General features: G+C 36.9%; 1 protein-coding gene across 2 annotated transcripts; it reads left to right on the top strand.

The window, feature by feature from the left end:
- Position 1: 1 nt before the first annotated feature.
- Positions 2 to 15,686, top strand: LOC117626394 (protein MOR1). 2 transcript variants are annotated; one of them, XM_034358072.1, is made up of 54 exons: positions 2 to 537; positions 628 to 733; positions 824 to 947; positions 1,664 to 1,743; positions 1,859 to 2,036; positions 2,127 to 2,191; positions 2,287 to 2,369; positions 2,568 to 2,653; positions 2,828 to 2,941; positions 3,106 to 3,225; positions 3,865 to 3,967; positions 4,158 to 4,294; positions 4,762 to 4,827; positions 4,932 to 5,049; positions 5,145 to 5,185; positions 5,397 to 5,468; positions 5,578 to 5,685; positions 5,788 to 5,893; positions 6,917 to 7,029; positions 7,148 to 7,235; positions 7,361 to 7,461; positions 7,626 to 7,733; positions 7,840 to 7,945; positions 8,024 to 8,103; positions 8,184 to 8,333; positions 8,421 to 8,496; positions 8,584 to 8,708; positions 8,803 to 8,913; positions 8,993 to 9,142; positions 9,272 to 9,346; positions 9,444 to 9,522; positions 9,598 to 9,707; positions 9,801 to 9,899; positions 9,978 to 10,052; positions 10,151 to 10,246; positions 10,331 to 10,432; positions 10,534 to 10,635; positions 10,757 to 10,939; positions 11,037 to 11,148; positions 11,278 to 11,354; positions 11,442 to 11,521; positions 11,834 to 11,896; positions 12,035 to 12,161; positions 12,383 to 12,505; positions 12,630 to 12,707; positions 12,839 to 12,997; positions 13,085 to 13,243; positions 13,464 to 13,561; positions 13,670 to 13,826; positions 13,918 to 14,034; positions 14,129 to 14,224; positions 14,359 to 14,430; positions 14,549 to 14,828; positions 14,954 to 15,686. In XM_034358072.1, the coding sequence occupies exons 1-54, from the start codon at positions 378 to 380 to the stop codon at positions 15,208 to 15,210; spliced, it is 6,051 nt and encodes a 2,016-aa protein (XP_034213963.1). In that variant the 5' UTR covers positions 2 to 377; the 3' UTR covers positions 15,211 to 15,686. The 2 variants fall into 2 exon arrangements, with proteins under 2 accessions (XP_034213963.1, XP_034213970.1); XM_034358079.1 differs by lacking the exon at positions 5,397 to 5,468 and having other exon boundaries at positions 6 to 537.
- The last annotated feature ends 1,013 nt before the right edge of the window (positions 15,687 to 16,699 follow it).

Genomic DNA, 16,699 nt, shown 5'->3' with positions numbered 1-16,699 from the left:
TTCTTCTCTCCTCGATTGGGCTCTCGCTCTCTCTCTTCCTCTCTTGCCCAACACTCTCATTTGTTAAAATCTCTCACTCTTAACAAAATTAGGTTTCGTTTCAAATTCCTTGTTCAAAATTCTGGATCCCGATCTACCTTTTCATCTTCCTTGGAAGACTGACACCCGAGCGGTTCGATCTATTTCTTTATCCCCAACAGGGACATAATTTTCTCAGTTGCAATCGACCTGTCGTATCGTGTCTATTCTTTTGAGTTCGCTCTCTCTCTATCTGCATTTGCATTTGCATTTGCATTTGCATTTGTGCAGATCAGATTGTTAGGGTACAGAAGGATTTTTGTTTCTCTCTGAATTTTTCAAATTTTTTTTTTTGAAAAATGTCGGAGGAAGAGAAATTATTGAAGGAGGCGAAAAAATTGCCTTGGGATGATCGGCTTTTCCACAAGAACTGGAAGGTGAGGAACGAGGCCAACATTGACTTGGCCGCTCTCTGCGACTCCATCGCCGATCCCAAAGACCCTCGCCTTCGTGAATTTGGTAAGAGATAAATTTTCATTGCTGGTCATGAACGCTCTGCATTTTGCATTTTGTTTTTACAGTTTTTTTGTGTTTTGTTGTTTTGGTCAGGTCCGCTTTTTAGAAAGACTCTGGTGGATTCTAATTCGCCGGTGCAAGAGAAGGCGCTCGATGCATTGGTTGCTTTTTTAAGAGCTGCGGATGCCGATGCTGGAAGGTTAATTAATTTTATTTTTCTTCTTATTTTAATTTGGTTTTTAACAAGCCTTTGTTTGGATTTGTTAGCTTAACGTTTATATATTTACAGATATGGCAAGGAAGTTTGTGATGCGATTGTGGCGAAATGCCTCACTGGTAGGCCGAAGACGGTGGAGAAGGCTCAAGCTGCATTTATGCTTTGGATTGAATTGGAGGCTGTGGACGCTTTCTTAGTACGTTATGCAGCGTAACTTATGCCTTTTGGTTTGTTTGAATAAAAATAATATGCTCCATTAAGTGAACGAGCAATTGGCATAAAGATCTCTATTATGTGAAGTGTTGTAGTTACTAGTCTCACAATTTGTAGTGTTTTTTATGTTATGACAGTTCGCTAGTGAACTCTGATATAATGTAGTATTAGTAGTAGCAGCAGTAAGATGTGAAGCGTTGGTGGTTGTTTCCTTGAATTTGATTAGTCCTTGCAGTTTTGTCTTAATTTTGATCATGTGGCATGAAGGGCTTGTTAACTACAGACACATGGTCTAAGTTTCAATATCAAAATTTGGCAGCAGGCATTTTGTGTGCAATAGAATGTGGGCATTGCCTTATTGTGGTTGGAAGTTCAGCTTATTCCTGGTCTGTGTGTAGGCATATATGTACTTTAGATGAGAGAAAGGAAGGGAGAAGGGGGTGGGGGAGGCTTATTGGGTTGGAGTATGTAAATCAAGTCAGGCATTTATATACCAGAGTAGGTTGTTTATTTGGTGTCTAGAGCAATTGAAAACAGGGACGGAATGAGGTTGGGATTATTTGTGTGGAATGTAATTAATTTGTTTATTATGTTTACTGTGTTTGGTGTGCTAATGTAATATTGGGATAGTCATATTTCCCGTTGCTATTGTTGATCAATTTTCTTGGGGACCTTTACGATGGTTGTGGTTTGTTGTAGGATGCCATGGAGAAAGCAATAAAAAACAAAGTTTCCAAAGCTGTTGTGCCTGCAATTGATGTCATGTTTCAGGCCTTAAGGTTTTCCCACATAATTTTTTTTTTGCTTTTGTGAAAACTATTTTTCTGTGAAAACTATTTTTCAATTCTTTTACTTGATTCTCTAACTGGTATGTATTATTACTTGCTGTAATAGTGAATTTGGAGCAAAAGTTGTTCCTCCGAAAAGGATTTTGAAGATGCTTCCTGAACTATTTGACCATCAAGATCAAAATGTTCGTGCATCTTCTAAAGGACTTACTCTTGAGCTTTGTCGTTGGATAGGAAAAGACCCTGTAAAATCAATATTGTTTGAGAAGATGAGGGATACAATGGTATGCTAAGTATTTTTATGTTGTGTATACTGTTTTGTTAAATTTTCTTGGGAAAACGAATAATTACATTGTCCACTTTTTTGGTTGAAGAAAAAAGAGTTGGAGGCTGAGCTCGCAAATGTTACAGGGACAGCCAGGCCATCTCGCAAAATCAGGTGAAAACTTTGTTGGTAATATGTTTTAACTGAAGCCAGAACGCATCTATTTTGTTGCATATCTTAAGCTAGATTATTTTAATTCTATTTATTAGATCCGAGCAAGACAAGGAGCCAGAAAGGGAAGCTGTTTCTGAAGTTGTTGGTCCTGGTCCTTCTGAGGAATCTACAGCTGATGGTATGTGATTGACTCTTGGGACTTTTAGATGCTTTTCCTTTTGAAAATGATATTTTAGTACAGTATTTAGATATTTGTTGTGGTGGATGGGAGAAAAGAATCTTATATGCCAGGCTTCTAGGCATCGCGGTGTGATTATTGAATTTTTTTTTTCTTTCACATTTTCTCATACTTATCTCAATGTTTCATGATTGTCAGCTCCTCTGGAAATAGATGAATACGAGCTTGTTGATCCTGTTGATATATTGACTCCATTGGAGAAGTCTGGATTTTGGGACGGAGTGGTCAGTGTTATCTCCCTATCCTAATGTGTAGCTATTTGTGTTTCATAGTGAATGTGAATTTGATTGTACATTCTTCAGAAACTGTGATATCAAATTGTGGTTTTTAACTTTTCAAGTTATGCATGTTGTCTTCCTATGCTGCTTATTGTTGTCAATTTTGTCACTGTGCTCTAGAAAGCTACGAAGTGGTCAGAGAGAAAGGAGGCTGTTGCAGAGCTAACCAAGCTTGCTTCCACTAAAAGAATTGCTCCTGGTGATTTTACAGAAATCTGTCGGACATTAAAGAAGGTATTTTTTGTACTTCGGTTGAAGCAACTATTTTTATCTTCCACCCACCTCAACATTGTACTTTTTCCATGATATTGCCTATGGAACTGTACAGATGATGTACTACAAAAGGGATTTTTCTCTCTTCAATCCATTTCTCTCAATGGACTATCATTTTTGTGCAGCTCATAGCAGACGTGAACATTGCTGTTGCAGTTGAAGCTATCCAAGCTATTGGAAATCTTGCCAAGGGTCTGAGAACTCATTTTTCTGGCAGTTCGCGTTTTCTGTTACCAGGTTTACTTGTAAGTTTATTTGAATACTTTTGTTTTTTCCTCAGGAAAGGAAGGAGCGTTACTATTATAATTTGTTCTGGGAATTGAAACTGACGATCCTTAAATCTCAATGTTTCGACATTATAAATCAATGCTCTGATCAGATACTACTGTAAAAATCAAATTGATGAAATGAGTTAGTGTGATGTAAATATTAAGAACAAGGTTACTCTTTGTCAGATTTTTTAAATAAAAAAAAAAAAACTAATTTCCTAACTGTGTGAGAGATACATGGTAATTCAAATGTTGTATTCGAGATTTTGTTTTAGCCTTGATTATGTTTTTTTAAAAGAAACTTAAAGCTTAGTTGTGTCTTTGATTGTTTTCAATTTAAAATTTAAGCTTTGCATTTGACGTCGTTGTTTATAGTTTGCACTCTTGATATTGCCATGCATGCTCTGATGTTTGTATGCTTCCAAGTTTTCATTCTTCATGTAGGCTACCTTCTCCTCTTTACTTCTCTTGGTCATGTATTATGAATGGTAGTGCGCAAACGATCTTTCTTCTTTATTGATTTATTTTCGAGGATAGCTTATTGAGTGTATTTTACAGTATATTATTAGAGTATCTATAATTCAATACTTGTCTTTTTTTGTTGTCTATTTGTAGGAAAAATTGAAAGAGAAAAAGCCAACTCTGTCCGAGGCACTTACCCAAACTCTTCAAGCAATGCATACAGCTGGATGCTTAAATCTTGTTGACATTGTTGAAGGCAGGTTTTATATTTTCTCTCAGTAACTTATGTATCAATTGTACACTTTAATTCTGTTTGTATTGCTTGTTTCATTTATAGCTTCTTGGTATTGATTATTGTCTGGATTTACAGTCTATGTGAGGGCAGACGTAACTCTTTCGGTAGGCTGTGATTGAGGTTAAAGTTTTATGAATTCTTTTTATTGCAGATATTAAGACGGCAGTGAAAAATAAAGTGCCTCTTGTGCGTTCATTGACTTTGAACTGGGTAACATTTTGTATTGAAACAAGCAACAAGGCTGTTGTTCTGAAGTTACACAAGGATTACGTTCCTATCTTTATGGAGGTCAGTGCATTCTCGCCAAAATGTCTGATGTTTTTCACCTCCTTTTTAGGCTTACGGTTGTCTTTTTTTTTTTTTGTTGAAAATTTATTTTGTAACCTTGTGTAATATGGTTTTTATGTTCCAGATGCTGCCATATATGTGCCAAAAAAAAAGAAGGAAAAACTTTCAATTTTAGAGTGGGGGTTGAATTTTTCTTGTCTGCAGGATTTGGATTGTCCTGTTTACAGTTTTGCATGGTGTTGGAATTTGGATTAGTCAGTTTTAAAAGTTTTAATAGATAATTGGGAATATCATAAAAACCAATCCCATGACCTATATTGCTGATTAGAAAAATAAGTATAGATGTAAACCTATTAGAACAACAACATTTTCTTTTAGCATGGATTTGAACTGCATGATGCTATTACTTTTTTTTCAATTATATAGTTGTATGTAATTGCTAAAAACAAACAATCTGAACGTTACAGTGCCTCCAAGATGGAACCCCAGAAGTGCGGGATGCAGCCTTTTCAGCTTTGGCAGCAATAGCGAAGGTAGTATGTTCAGTGCATTAACTGATTTATGTTTTGATTTTGGAAACTTTGATTTTAAATACTGACATAGTTTTTTTCATCTCCACCATGTTCATTTCCTTTAGTTGGTTGGTATGAGGCCTTTGGAGAGGTCACTGGAGAAACTTGATGATGTTAGAAGAAAGAAGCTCTCTGAAATGATTATGGGTTCTGAAGGTGGTACATCCACGAGTGCAAGCTCAGGTTTGTGTTCTGTTTTGGTACTTATAGTCATTAAATCTCTTCTTTGCTTAATGCGATGTTTTCTCACGTTGTTTCTATACTTCATGATATGCCAGCCACAGTCAAAAGCTCTGGGGTTACTGCACCTTCTCTGGAGGTGGGTTTCTTGTCTTTCAGTTTAGGGATGAAGCTTCTATTGCCAATGCTTGTAGAATGTGGTTACACTACAGTGTGGTGGTTGTGATGCCTTTTATTTTACCTTTGATATCATATAATTGGACATATCCTGTAATATCTTTTCAATTGTTAGAAAACTGTTTTGGATGCCAGACTTATAACGGCTTATATGTTGATCAAATTATATGCAGACTTCGGACAGTTCATTTGTTCGAAGGTCAGCTGCGAGTATGCTTAGTGGGAAGAGGCCTGTTCAGGCAGCTGTGAGTTCATTTTAGCTATTTTTAATTTTTGGTTACCTGTTTTGAAACTATCGTTGGATTATTATGTTGTCATTATGTTTCAAGACTGATGCATTTTTTTTAAAATTAGCCTGGCAAACAAAAAGGGGGATCTGTTAAATCAGGTGGCAGTAAGAAAGTAGATACAACTGTACAGCCAAAAGCTTCCAAGTTAGTTGAAACCCCTGAAGATGTTGAGGTAATGTACTTTTTGGCTGTGAGATTTCCCTCATTCATTTCCTAGTAACATTTAAAAAAGATGTTTTCTGTACTGCACCTTTTGTTTTGTGAACTGTTGCAGCCAGCAGAAATGAGTCTTGAAGAAATTGAAAGCAGATTAGGGTCTCTTATACAAGCAGATACCATCTCTCAATTAAAGAGCTCTGCATGGAAAGAACGGCTTGAAGGTTGGTGATGATACTGATTCATCATTGAATACGATTATGACATGAAAAGCATTTGCTTCGTGTTTCTAAAATTATTTATCTATAGTTATCTTTTGCACTAAAATATTAATTTAAAGGCAAAGCATTTATTGTTTATTTGACATTTTCATTGCCTCATGGATGCTTTTGGCGATATGTGCATGTGTATTTGTTTAGTATGTAATTACTCCTAGTTATATGTTACGTAATATTGAGAGTTGGAATTCCACTTCGGGGAATTAAAGCCTTTCCTATTAGTTTAATGATCTTAGGCTTCTTGTCCCGTTGCCAACTGGTGGTTTTGGGTTGCATGCTCACATTCTAATATGGTATAAGAGCAGGCCATTCACATTTTTGGCCCAATAGCCACACACATGTGCTCCACTTCACCCAATGTGTTTGGATTGGGTGACGCCACATGTGATTGGGCGTGTTGACAGTGTGAATACCACATAGGGGACTTAAAGCTTGGTTAATAGTTTAAATGATCTTGGGTCTCTCCACCTATTGCCAATTGGTTTTGGGTTGGATGCTCACATTTAATAACTAATGGCTTGAACTGTCATTATTTCATCTGATGGTAGCCTAATGTCATGAATTTACATCATGATCTAGGTGCTTAAGCTATGCCTTTTTACCTTCTTTGCCTTCTGAAGTAATGTTATGCTGATGAGTTTTATTGCAAGTAGGAAAGGTACCCAGCCCAGTACTAATTGTTCAATTTATGTTTAGGTTTTTCTACTTTGATACTAGAAAACATTTCTTCTTGAGCAGGAATAGGGGATATGATACTTTTAAAATCACAAGTTTCATGTTAATTTATTTCATTGTATTATATATGTGACAGTTTCTTCAGTGCTAAACTACTTTTGATTCTGTTTTGTTGGTGATTTGATGTGTTTTGTGTTGTGTCTTTTATGGTCCATTCACATGGTTGATGGTCCCATCTTTTCCATGCAATATTCGGGTTGACTTTACTATAACTTTGATTTGATTTTGGTGCAGCCATATCCTCATTTAAACAACAAGTGGAAGGTCTACAAGACATTGACCAGTCAGTTGAGTTATTGGTTCGTTTACTTTGTGCTGTCCCTGGTTGGAGTGAAAAAAATGTTCAGGTATTTTGTGGTTTTGAATTTGTCGTTCTGCAGATTTAACATTGTCTTTTGTTGTTTGCTTTCTTCTATAACTGTTGTGATGAAAATATTTTAAGGGCATGTATTTTGATTAATACAGGTTCAGCAACAGGTTATTGAAGTTATCTCTCATATAGCCTCCACTGCAAAAAAGTTTCCTAAGAAATGTGTAGTACTTTGTCTTCTGGGTGAGTGTTCTGTAATTTATATTAGACATTAGGGTATGGGGCATGCTTTATGTGTCTCCTTGGTTGTTGCTGTGGATGGACAGAGAGTTGTCAACTGGAGCATTTAATGTTATGCACTTTGACAGGTATAAGTGAACGAGTTGCAGATATAAAGACCCGGACACATGCCATGAAGTGCCTCACTGCTTTCTCTGAAGCCATAGGCCCAGGATTTGTTTTTGAAAGAGTAAGTTCTGTTGTGATTCTTCCAAGTAGGCGAAATTGTGTTAATAGTTTTATTCTGGATGTCTTTTTCTTTTTCCTGATGCACAGATGCCTAAACTTATATTTATGAGCATGTGATTTATTTTGCTAGGTCTCTAATGATTGTTTAGTATTTCTGTTTTGTAGTTATACAAAATTATGAAAGAACACAAGAACCCTAAGGTTCTGAGCGAGGGAATATTGTGGATGGTTTCCGCTGTTGATGATTTTGGTGTCTCACATTTGAAACTTAAGGTTTTTACATTTCTATTCTGATTCTGCTGATTTTATTTTCCATTATCAGTTTCAACAATTTATTATTACTTAGTTTGTTAGATAAAGAGGATATTATGTTTTACAGGATTTGATTGATTTTTGTAAAGAAACTGGACTGCAGTCCAGTGCTGCTGCTACTAGGAATTCTACTATTAAGCTTTTGGGGGCTATACATAAATTTGTTGGTCCAGGTGACTATTCATTTTAGTTTGGATGCTCCATATACGTCAGTTTCATTTTGGTGCTTCTAAGATTTATATCCCTTGCAGATATTAAAGGGTTTCTTAATGATGTTAAACCTGCACTACTTAGTGCACTGGAAGCCGAGTATGAAAAAAATCCTTTTGAGGTATTCCTAATTGATAGTCCAAAATTGCATACATCAGTTTTTCTTGTTATGGATAACCCACGTTCTTTATTATTTTCCAGGGTGCTTCCGTGGTTCTGAAGAGAAATGTTCGGGCAACGGAATCTACTTCATCTGTCTCTGCTGGTGGGTTAGATAGCCTTCCACGTGAAGATATTAGTGGAAAGATCACGCCTACGCTGCTGAAGAGCTTGGAGAGTCCTGATTGGAAGGTCTGTTATATGCGTGTGACAGTTGCTTCAAGAAACTCGTCATTCATTTGATGTCATATTGAATGTGTTTATTTTTGCTTTTTCCAGGTTCGCTTGGAGTCAATTGAAGCTGTAAATAAAATTTTGGAAGAGGCTAATAAGCGCATCCAGCCAACTGGAACTGGTACAAAACATCTATATTATGTTACCTGCTTCTACATAATCTCTCCATTCAATTTCTTGATGACTGCATATTTTTTTATACTTCCAGTGGAGTTGTTTGGTGCCTTAAGGGCCCGCTTGTATGATAGCAATAAGAACTTGGTCGCTGCGACTCTAACAGCTGTCGGTAATGTTGCATCTGCAATGGGAGCACCAGTTGAAAAGTTCAGCAAGGTTTGTTTATTATTAAATTGGGAACTACTTACATTACTTAGCTGTTAGTTTGTCTTTAAGACAGTTGGACTTTAGCATGAACTGTTACTTGCAGGGCATTCTGTCGGATGTTTTGAAATGTTTAGGAGACAATAAGAAACATATGAGAGAATGCACTTTAACAACATTAGACTCATGGCTCTCTGCTGTTCATCTTGATAAAATGGTTAGTGTTTTTTTTAAATTTCTACTCACGTTTTGGAATTTTAGTTGCATGTCAGGCATTGTAACAGTTGTTGTTGCAGGTTCCTTATATTACAGCAGCAATATCAGAAACCAAGCTTGGTGCAGAAGGGCGCAAAGATCTTTTTGAGTGGTTGACAAGACAGCTTTCTGGGTTAAGTGATAGTTCTGATGCTGTTCATCTTCTAAAACCAGCTTCTTCTGCTCTGACGGTAAATGTTAATGGATATTTATTTATTTATTTATCATGAGAAAATCTACGCTTAAGTCTCAGCTTCCACTCTGCTATGACAGATATTACTCACTTATGAAATTACTTGAATGTCTGGAATCTCTTATAGGATAAATCCTCAGACGTCCGTAAAGCAGCCGAGACATGCATTTCTGAAATTTTGAGAGTTAGTGGACATGAATCAGTAAGTGTACTATAAAACACTGGTGGTTTTTTTTTTCCTTCTTTTTTTGTATCAATTGATCATCTTCTCATTTTATTTGTTTATGCTACTGGTTCAGGTTGAGAAGAGTTTGAGAGATATTCAGGGGCCAGCTTTAGCTCTTGTTGAGCGATTGAAGCCTCATGGGTCTTTTCAAGGTGCGTTTGCTGATTTCTTTGCTCTGATGTTTTTGCTTGTGTTGCTTTAAAGTAATTTGAATTGTTTCCTCTTAGAATCTTTTGAGTCGAGAGCAATATCGATGGGCCCAACTTCCAAAAGCATTTCCAAGGCTGGAAAATCTGCTTCCAATGGAGTTTTGAAGCATGGAACCAAAGCTACTTCAGTATGTTCCTCTGATGTACTTGACGGCATTTAGTTTTTCATTTCTTATGTATTGGAATCAGCATAATAATTGATTGTTCTATGAATTGCAAAGAGGACCATTGCAACAAAAGGATCAAGGTTGGATTCAATAATGTCCCAAGATATAGCTGTCCAGTCACAGGCCTTGATAAATGTTAAAGATTCAATTAAGGTATGTATGGCAATAGCATGGATTTTTAACTTGCATACTAGTTTTGGATCTAGTGATGAATAGTCATTTGAACTGCAGGAGGATAGAGAGAAATTGGTGGTTAGGAAGTTTAAGTTTGAAGAGCCACGGCCAGAACAGATTCAAGATCTTGAGGTTTGTACCTGTCCAGGTTTCACATAATAATTTATTGTTTTTGTTGCTGTCATTGATGTTATGCTTATATGTGAACTTTTTGCTTGCATTTTAAGCAGAATGATATGACAAAGTATCTTAGAGAGGATTTGCATAGGCGACTTCTTAGTTCAGATTTTAAGAAGCAAGTTGAAGGGCTTGAGATGCTGCAGAAGGTGTTTTTCTGCCATTCCTAATATCTTGATTTGTTTTGGATATGTCTGCATAGTTTTACCAATATTTTATCGTATGCATTCCAGGCACTTCCAACCATTAAAAAAGAGATTATTGAAATTTTGGATATACTGCTAAGGTGGTTTGCTTTACAATTTTGTAAATCGAACACAACGTGTCTGTTAAAGGTATGGTATATGTTTCTTTTATCCATTCTTCTCTCCTTGGTTTTTAAGTCTTATGGTGTTTAGGTTTGTTGCTTTCTAACCACCTCTGTTGTGATTCTTAGGTGCTGGAATTTCTACCTGACCTTTTTGATAGCTTTAGAGATGAGGCATACACGTTGACTGAGTCAGAAGCAGCCATATTCTTTCCATGCTTGATAGAGAAGGTTTTTTATTTTGATAAAAGTTGATAGTATGACTTTTGAATATTTCTGAATTTAATAGAAAGGTCGGGTCTCTGTTGCATTATTAGATTTCACTTATGGTCTGCTGAATCTTGTGATGCAGCTCGGGCATAACATAGAGAAAGTACGAGAAAAAATGCGGGAGCTGACCAAACAAATTGTTCAGGCATATACTGCAGCAAAAAGTTTCCCTTATATTTTGGAGGGCTTGCATTCTAAGAACAACCGAACTCGAATTGAGTGTGCTGATCTTGTTGGATATTTGATTGATCATCATGTAGCTGAGGTAAGCGCGTGTGTGTTTGTCTGTTAAAATACAATCTTATATGATACATTTTTATCTGGTTGTGGTATAGGATGCTTACATCTACTTTTTCTGACAGATTAGTGGACAACTAAAGTCTTTGCAAACTGTTGCCAACTTGACAGCAGAAAGAGACGGTGAAATTAGGAAAGCTGCTTTAAATACTCTAGCTACCGGTTATAAGATTCTTGGTATGTCGTGATGCCACGTAATCAGTGTAAAGTTTTCAGCCATAACTTAAAAATAATTGATAATGTGTGCCACAGGTTTTTACTGATGTAATATGCTCTCTTAGCAAGAAATTTTTTTTTCCTTCTTAGGTGAGGACATATGGAGATATGTCCGGAAGTTAACAGATGCTCAGAAAAGTATGTTAGATGATCGGTTTAAGTGGAAGGTCCGTATATATTTATGCTCTCTATTAAGTATAAACATATAATGTGATTTGTTTCTGTTTCCATTAATTAGTATTGTTTTATTTTAGGTTCGAGAAATGGAGAAAAGGAACGAAGGAAAGCCTGGCGAAGCTAGGGCTTCTCTGAGGCGTTCTGTCAGGGAAATTGGGTACATGATTTTTATGGCTTTTGCAGCCCAATGTTGGTGCTATTTTACTGTTGTCAAAGTCCACTGGCTAGGTTCAATAGTTTATAATCCCAGTAGTATACAGTTTACATGTTGATAGAAGATAGGGAAGTTAACAATTCAGTTAGAAAGAAGGAACTTCATAGTGTAGGCAGTCTTTTTTTTTTCTCAAGTGGTTACTAGTTTGCACGACCTTCAACTGCCATAAATTAATTCGTTATTTTTGGGGTTACACTTATGTCATTAGTTTATTGCTTAACTAAAGTTGCTTATCTTATCTTTATTTGTCATTAGGTCTGATGTAGCAGAGCAAAGTGGGGAGGTTACGCGGTCTGTTTCTGGTCCAGCACTTTCTAGGTATTTCAAAATTTAATTTAATTTATTTAAAATTTTTAATTCCTATAATTTCTATGAAGAAAGGTCATGCTTCAATTTCTTTCCCAGTGTAGTTATTTTCTAATTATTGTGTATATGATGTTGATATCATCCTTCTAGGAGAAACTTTGGCCTTTCTGAGCCTCACATGGATAGCCAACTGATGCCCCATGTACTTTCTGGTGCCAATGGCCCAACAGACTGGAATGAAGCTTTGGATATCATTTCTTTTGGTTCTCCTGAGCAGGTGTGGAACTTAGCTTGTTTAGGTGTTATTTTTTGGATGTGGTAGCAATCTATTTCTTATAATCAAAGGGATGTATGCTGTCGTCAAGGTTGTTCTATCTTAATTTGGTTGCTTGTGGGCACATTCTGTTTGTGGGTTGTTGGGTGTTTTCATCTTTCCTTCTATTTTGTAATTACTTTCAATTGAAGAACATGCTCTGAGCAAATATGCCTGTGTTCCAGTCGGTTCAAGGAATGAAAGTTGTGTGTCATGAGTTGGCACAGTCGATCAATGATCCAGAAGGCGGTGCTATGGATGAGTTAGTGAGGGATGCAGATAGACTTGTTTCTCGCTTAGCAGATAAGGCAAGTACAGTAACAGTTCAGTTGATAACAGACACTTCTACTCAAGCCTTCGTCCCGTTTTTTTTCGAACTCTGGTTTTTTTGAAAGCTATAACCCTTTCCCCTTCCTTTTATTCTTCAAATAGGTAGCCAAGACTTTTGAATTCAGTTTGACAGGAGCTTCGTCAAGGTCTTGTAAATATGTCCTGAACACTCTTATGCAGGTAAATTTACTATCCAATGGTTGTGTGGATTTCATTCATGCTTGCATGATCTTCATTTACCAATGTAAAACATTATTAGTCCTTTTGAACATATTGTCCTTAACATGCTGATTTTATCGAATTTTCTGCAGACATTTCAAAATAAAAGACTTGCTTATGCTGTGAAGAAAACTACTCTTGACAGTCTAATCACTGAGCTCCTGCTGTGGCTTTTGGATGAGAGGGTTCCCCATATGGATGATGGCAGCCAACTTCTGAAAGCGTTGAATGTCTTGATGCTAAAGATTCTGGTTAAGATTTACCGGTTTTCTGCATTGGTTGTCCCATAGGAGTTTTTGGTCTATTACATTAGTTATAACTATGATTTCTACATACAGGATAACGCAGATCGAACTTCGTCCTTTGTTGTTCTCATCAATCTCTTACGTCCTTTAGATCCCTCAAGATGGCCATCACCCGCTTCAAATGAAACATTTGCTTCCAGAAACCAGAAGTTCTCTGATCTGGTTGTCAAATGTTTAATCAAACTTACAAAGGTATTGTTTAATACTTGACCCTTCTATTCAGCTTCTCTTTTCATTAGTTGTGTCTGTCAAAATGTATCCCATATGCACATGCATACATCAACTCTAATTTTCTTGGTTGCCATATTATCCTGTTGCCGTTTGACATATGATGTGTGCTAATAAATATCTAGTCTTTTTATGAATTAGATAATCTTTGGGTCTTTCTGAAGTTCTACTTTCTCTGCTGCAGGTTCTTCAAAGCACAATATATGAGGTCGATCTGGACCGCATCCTTCAAAGCATATATTTGTACCTACAGGACTTGGGGATGGAAGAAATTAGGAGAAGGTATTCTTCAGAATGATTCCTAACCACCCCCCTCCCCTCCCTCCTAGTTCCTTTTCATGCACTAATCTTCTCTCCTGTATTGTGAAAAAAAAAAAAAAATCATAATAGAGCCGGTACTGATGACAAACCATTGCGCATGGTCAAAACTGTTCTACATGAGCTTGTGAAGCTTCGTGGAGCTGCAATTAAAAGTCACCTTTCTATGGTTCCTATAGACATGAAACCACAGCCAATAATTCTCGACTACATTGATCTGAATCTTGAGGTAATAATTGAATTAAATACTCCTGCTTTTATTTATACAAAGACACTGGATTTATTTATTTTATTTTTTTGCCTTTTGTACAACATGGCAGACTCTAGCTGCAGCAAGGATGTTGACATCAACTGGGTCTGGGGGCCAAACTCATTGGGGTGATTCAGCAGCCAACAATCCCTCATCTGCGACACATTCTGCTGATGCACAGTTAAAGGTCGAACTGCAACGGTTTCAATATTTATGAATCTCTTTAAAAAGGTTATATTTTTCTTTTGCTCAAAACTTGTTTGGTTCTGTTCCACTTTCAGCAAGAACTTGCTGCCATATTCAAGAAGATTGGCGACAAGCAGACTTGCACCATTGGTCTGTATGAACTATATCGCATAACCCAGCTCTACCCCAAAGTAAGTAATTGATGTTTCAATAGCATTTTAGGAGATATTGACTTGATCTAAGTTTTTGCCTCCTGTTGCATGTCATCGGCTTTTTTGCATGGATCTTTCTTCTGTTTATGAATTTAGTTATATATGTATTTCAGGTTGATATATTTTCTCAGCTCCAAAATGCTAGTGAGGCTTTCCGGACGTATATTAGAGATGGTTTGATGCAGGTCAGTATCATCATTACTTCCCGTAAAATGTTCCGTCCAGCCCACACTTGATGTTGATGATTCCTGAAAGAGGAACTTAGGTTTCTTTTCCATGAAAATAAATTACATTTTATTACAGATGGAGAAGAATGCTGCAGCTGGAAGGACGCCTTCAAGCTTGCCAATGCCGACTCCTCCCCCAGCTTCTCTGAATGTTTCTTCCCCTGAATTTGCACCCCTGTCACCCGTACACACAAATTCCTTAGTTGATTTAAAATCATTAAATGTGAAATCTGAACCAACTAGCTTTAATCTACCACCATCATATACTGAAGAGAACAGGCTGAATAATGCCACTAGAGGAGGTCTCACTGAAAACTCAATGGTCGACCAAAGGAATGAGAGATATATTAGTGGAGGTAATTAATTGTACTAATGTTTTTTCCTTTACCCCCCCCAGCTTCTGTGAGTGTTTCCCTGAATTTGCACCCCTACATCCATGATTTTTGTTTTTTGTATTGACCTGTCATCTTGGGAACTGCAGTCACGAGTGGAACCTTAGATGCGATTAGAGAAAGGATGAAGAGCATGCAATTAGCAGCATCTGCTGGGAACCTGGATCAAGAAACAAGACCATTAATGTATGTGAGCGACAACGTAAACCAGGCTGTCTCTGGTCAGATTCCTCGTGCGTCAGAGAATCCCCTCCAGAGTGGGGTTCTCCCTATGGATGAAAGGGCATTATCTGGGCTTCAAGCCCGGATGGAGAGACTAAAAAGTGGGACCATCGAGCCCCTTTGAAAAGAAGACGATTCTCGAGCATTTGCTTGTCACCCTATCACGCCTCTACTCTCGAAAATGGGAGGGATGCAGTGCTGTGCAAGTTGAGTTGCAGCTTCAGTACTGGTTTCTCATTGCAACTTAAGATGTTGTGGCAGAGTTTTGGGAAGTAGGCCAACATGTGCTATTGGCTTATCGTATACTGAAATTACGTGTCTAGTAATTTGGCATTTGTAAATTGTAGAGTTTTGGGGAAATATGAGTCGTTGCGTTCATTTAATACCAGCCCAGCATAGACCTCATTTCTTAGATCCTGAAATTTTTGGCACAGTTGTTTTGGGATGTAGCACTGTCGTGCTATCGGCATAATTTTTTAATTTTTACTACAATTGGTTTGTCTAGCAATTTGGCTCTGTATATTGTTTTATAAGCTTAGGCCTTGACGATTATGACACCTTGCTTTTATTTAATACAAGTGCATACAACTTTTCCTGGTCGATTCGGTTTTGGACATTATTTTTTTCCATTCAGACCGATTCCAACTTTGCTTTTATTTTTTAAATAATGGGTTTTTATATCTGTCATAAGCTGTCAGAAATTTTCTAACTTTTCGGCCTTGTTTGGTGGGTTGGACTAGACCAGACTTCTTCAGTTAAAATGGACTAAAATTCTATATGTCGTTAGATGGGCTTAAATGCACTCTTGGACTGGTTGGGCTTGATATTTTGCTTGGGATACCAATCCAGCAAATGGGGTATTATAAACCCAAGAGAAACCATGGGTTTCAAAGCCTCCTCTGTGACCTCATCACTACCATTTTGAATGTAGATTTCTTTCCTTTGTAAATCTTTTTTCTTCTATGGAGGTGTGATTCTCTCTTCTATCATCTCCTCTCCTCTCAACTCTCATCTATGATATCAGATTTCTCTCTTAATTTTATTAATTTAATTGTTAAATGTTGAGATGACTGCCATTTCTTTTTTCAGGATTAGAGCTCAAGTGCTATGGGTTTTTTTTGGGGGGCGCTTTGATTGTTTGTTGATGGTTCATTATGCTAATATTCTGCATTATCTTTTTAGATTTTGATTTGGGGTCATTTATATGTGTGGAATGATATGTTAGTTGCTCGCTGATGTTTCACATGTCATGATGTGCTGCTTTTTTCACTATTTTTTTAAAGGGTCCTGTTCCTGCTGCTTGAACCCGTTGCAAGATTATTTTTTTCATTTTTCTTACCTGTAACAGTTGATGAATAAATATTTTTACATTGTCTGGAAAAGGGTATATCATTGCTCCCATTAAGCTTTCATAAGAGCATCTAGATTGTTCCGTCAAAAGTTTAAGTTTTTTTTTTAAAGATCAGATTATCATCTGAGTTCATTTAATACTCTCTCTTCCTTTTCGTTAGAAAACTTGAGAACTTGGCGTTTTCGTTTTTGTATAAAACACAAAATACATCACCTGCTGCCCGCTACATTTTTTTTCTTCCCTTTTTACATGATATGGCGTT

This window comes from Prunus dulcis, chromosome 1 (assembly GCF_902201215.1).
Source record: "Prunus dulcis chromosome 1, ALMONDv2, whole genome shotgun sequence".
NCBI classification, from domain to species: Eukaryota; Viridiplantae; Streptophyta; class Magnoliopsida; order Rosales; family Rosaceae; genus Prunus; species Prunus dulcis.
The sequence above is the reverse complement of the archived record's forward strand: the minus strand, read 5'-3'. Positions and strand labels throughout refer to the sequence as shown.

Excerpts from the sequence above, each read along its gene's own strand:
- LOC117626394 (XM_034358072.1), top strand. The coding sequence starts at position 378 with ATGTCGGAGGAAGAGAAATTATTGAAGGAGGCGAAAAAATTGCCTTGG. Across the intron at positions 10,940-11,036 it reads TTGATCATCATGTAGCTGAG|ATTAGTGGACAACTAAAGTC; the intron begins GTAAGCGCGTGT and ends TTTTTCTGACAG. Across the intron at positions 13,827-13,917 it reads ACATTGATCTGAATCTTGAG|ACTCTAGCTGCAGCAAGGAT; the intron begins GTAATAATTGAA and ends ACAACATGGCAG.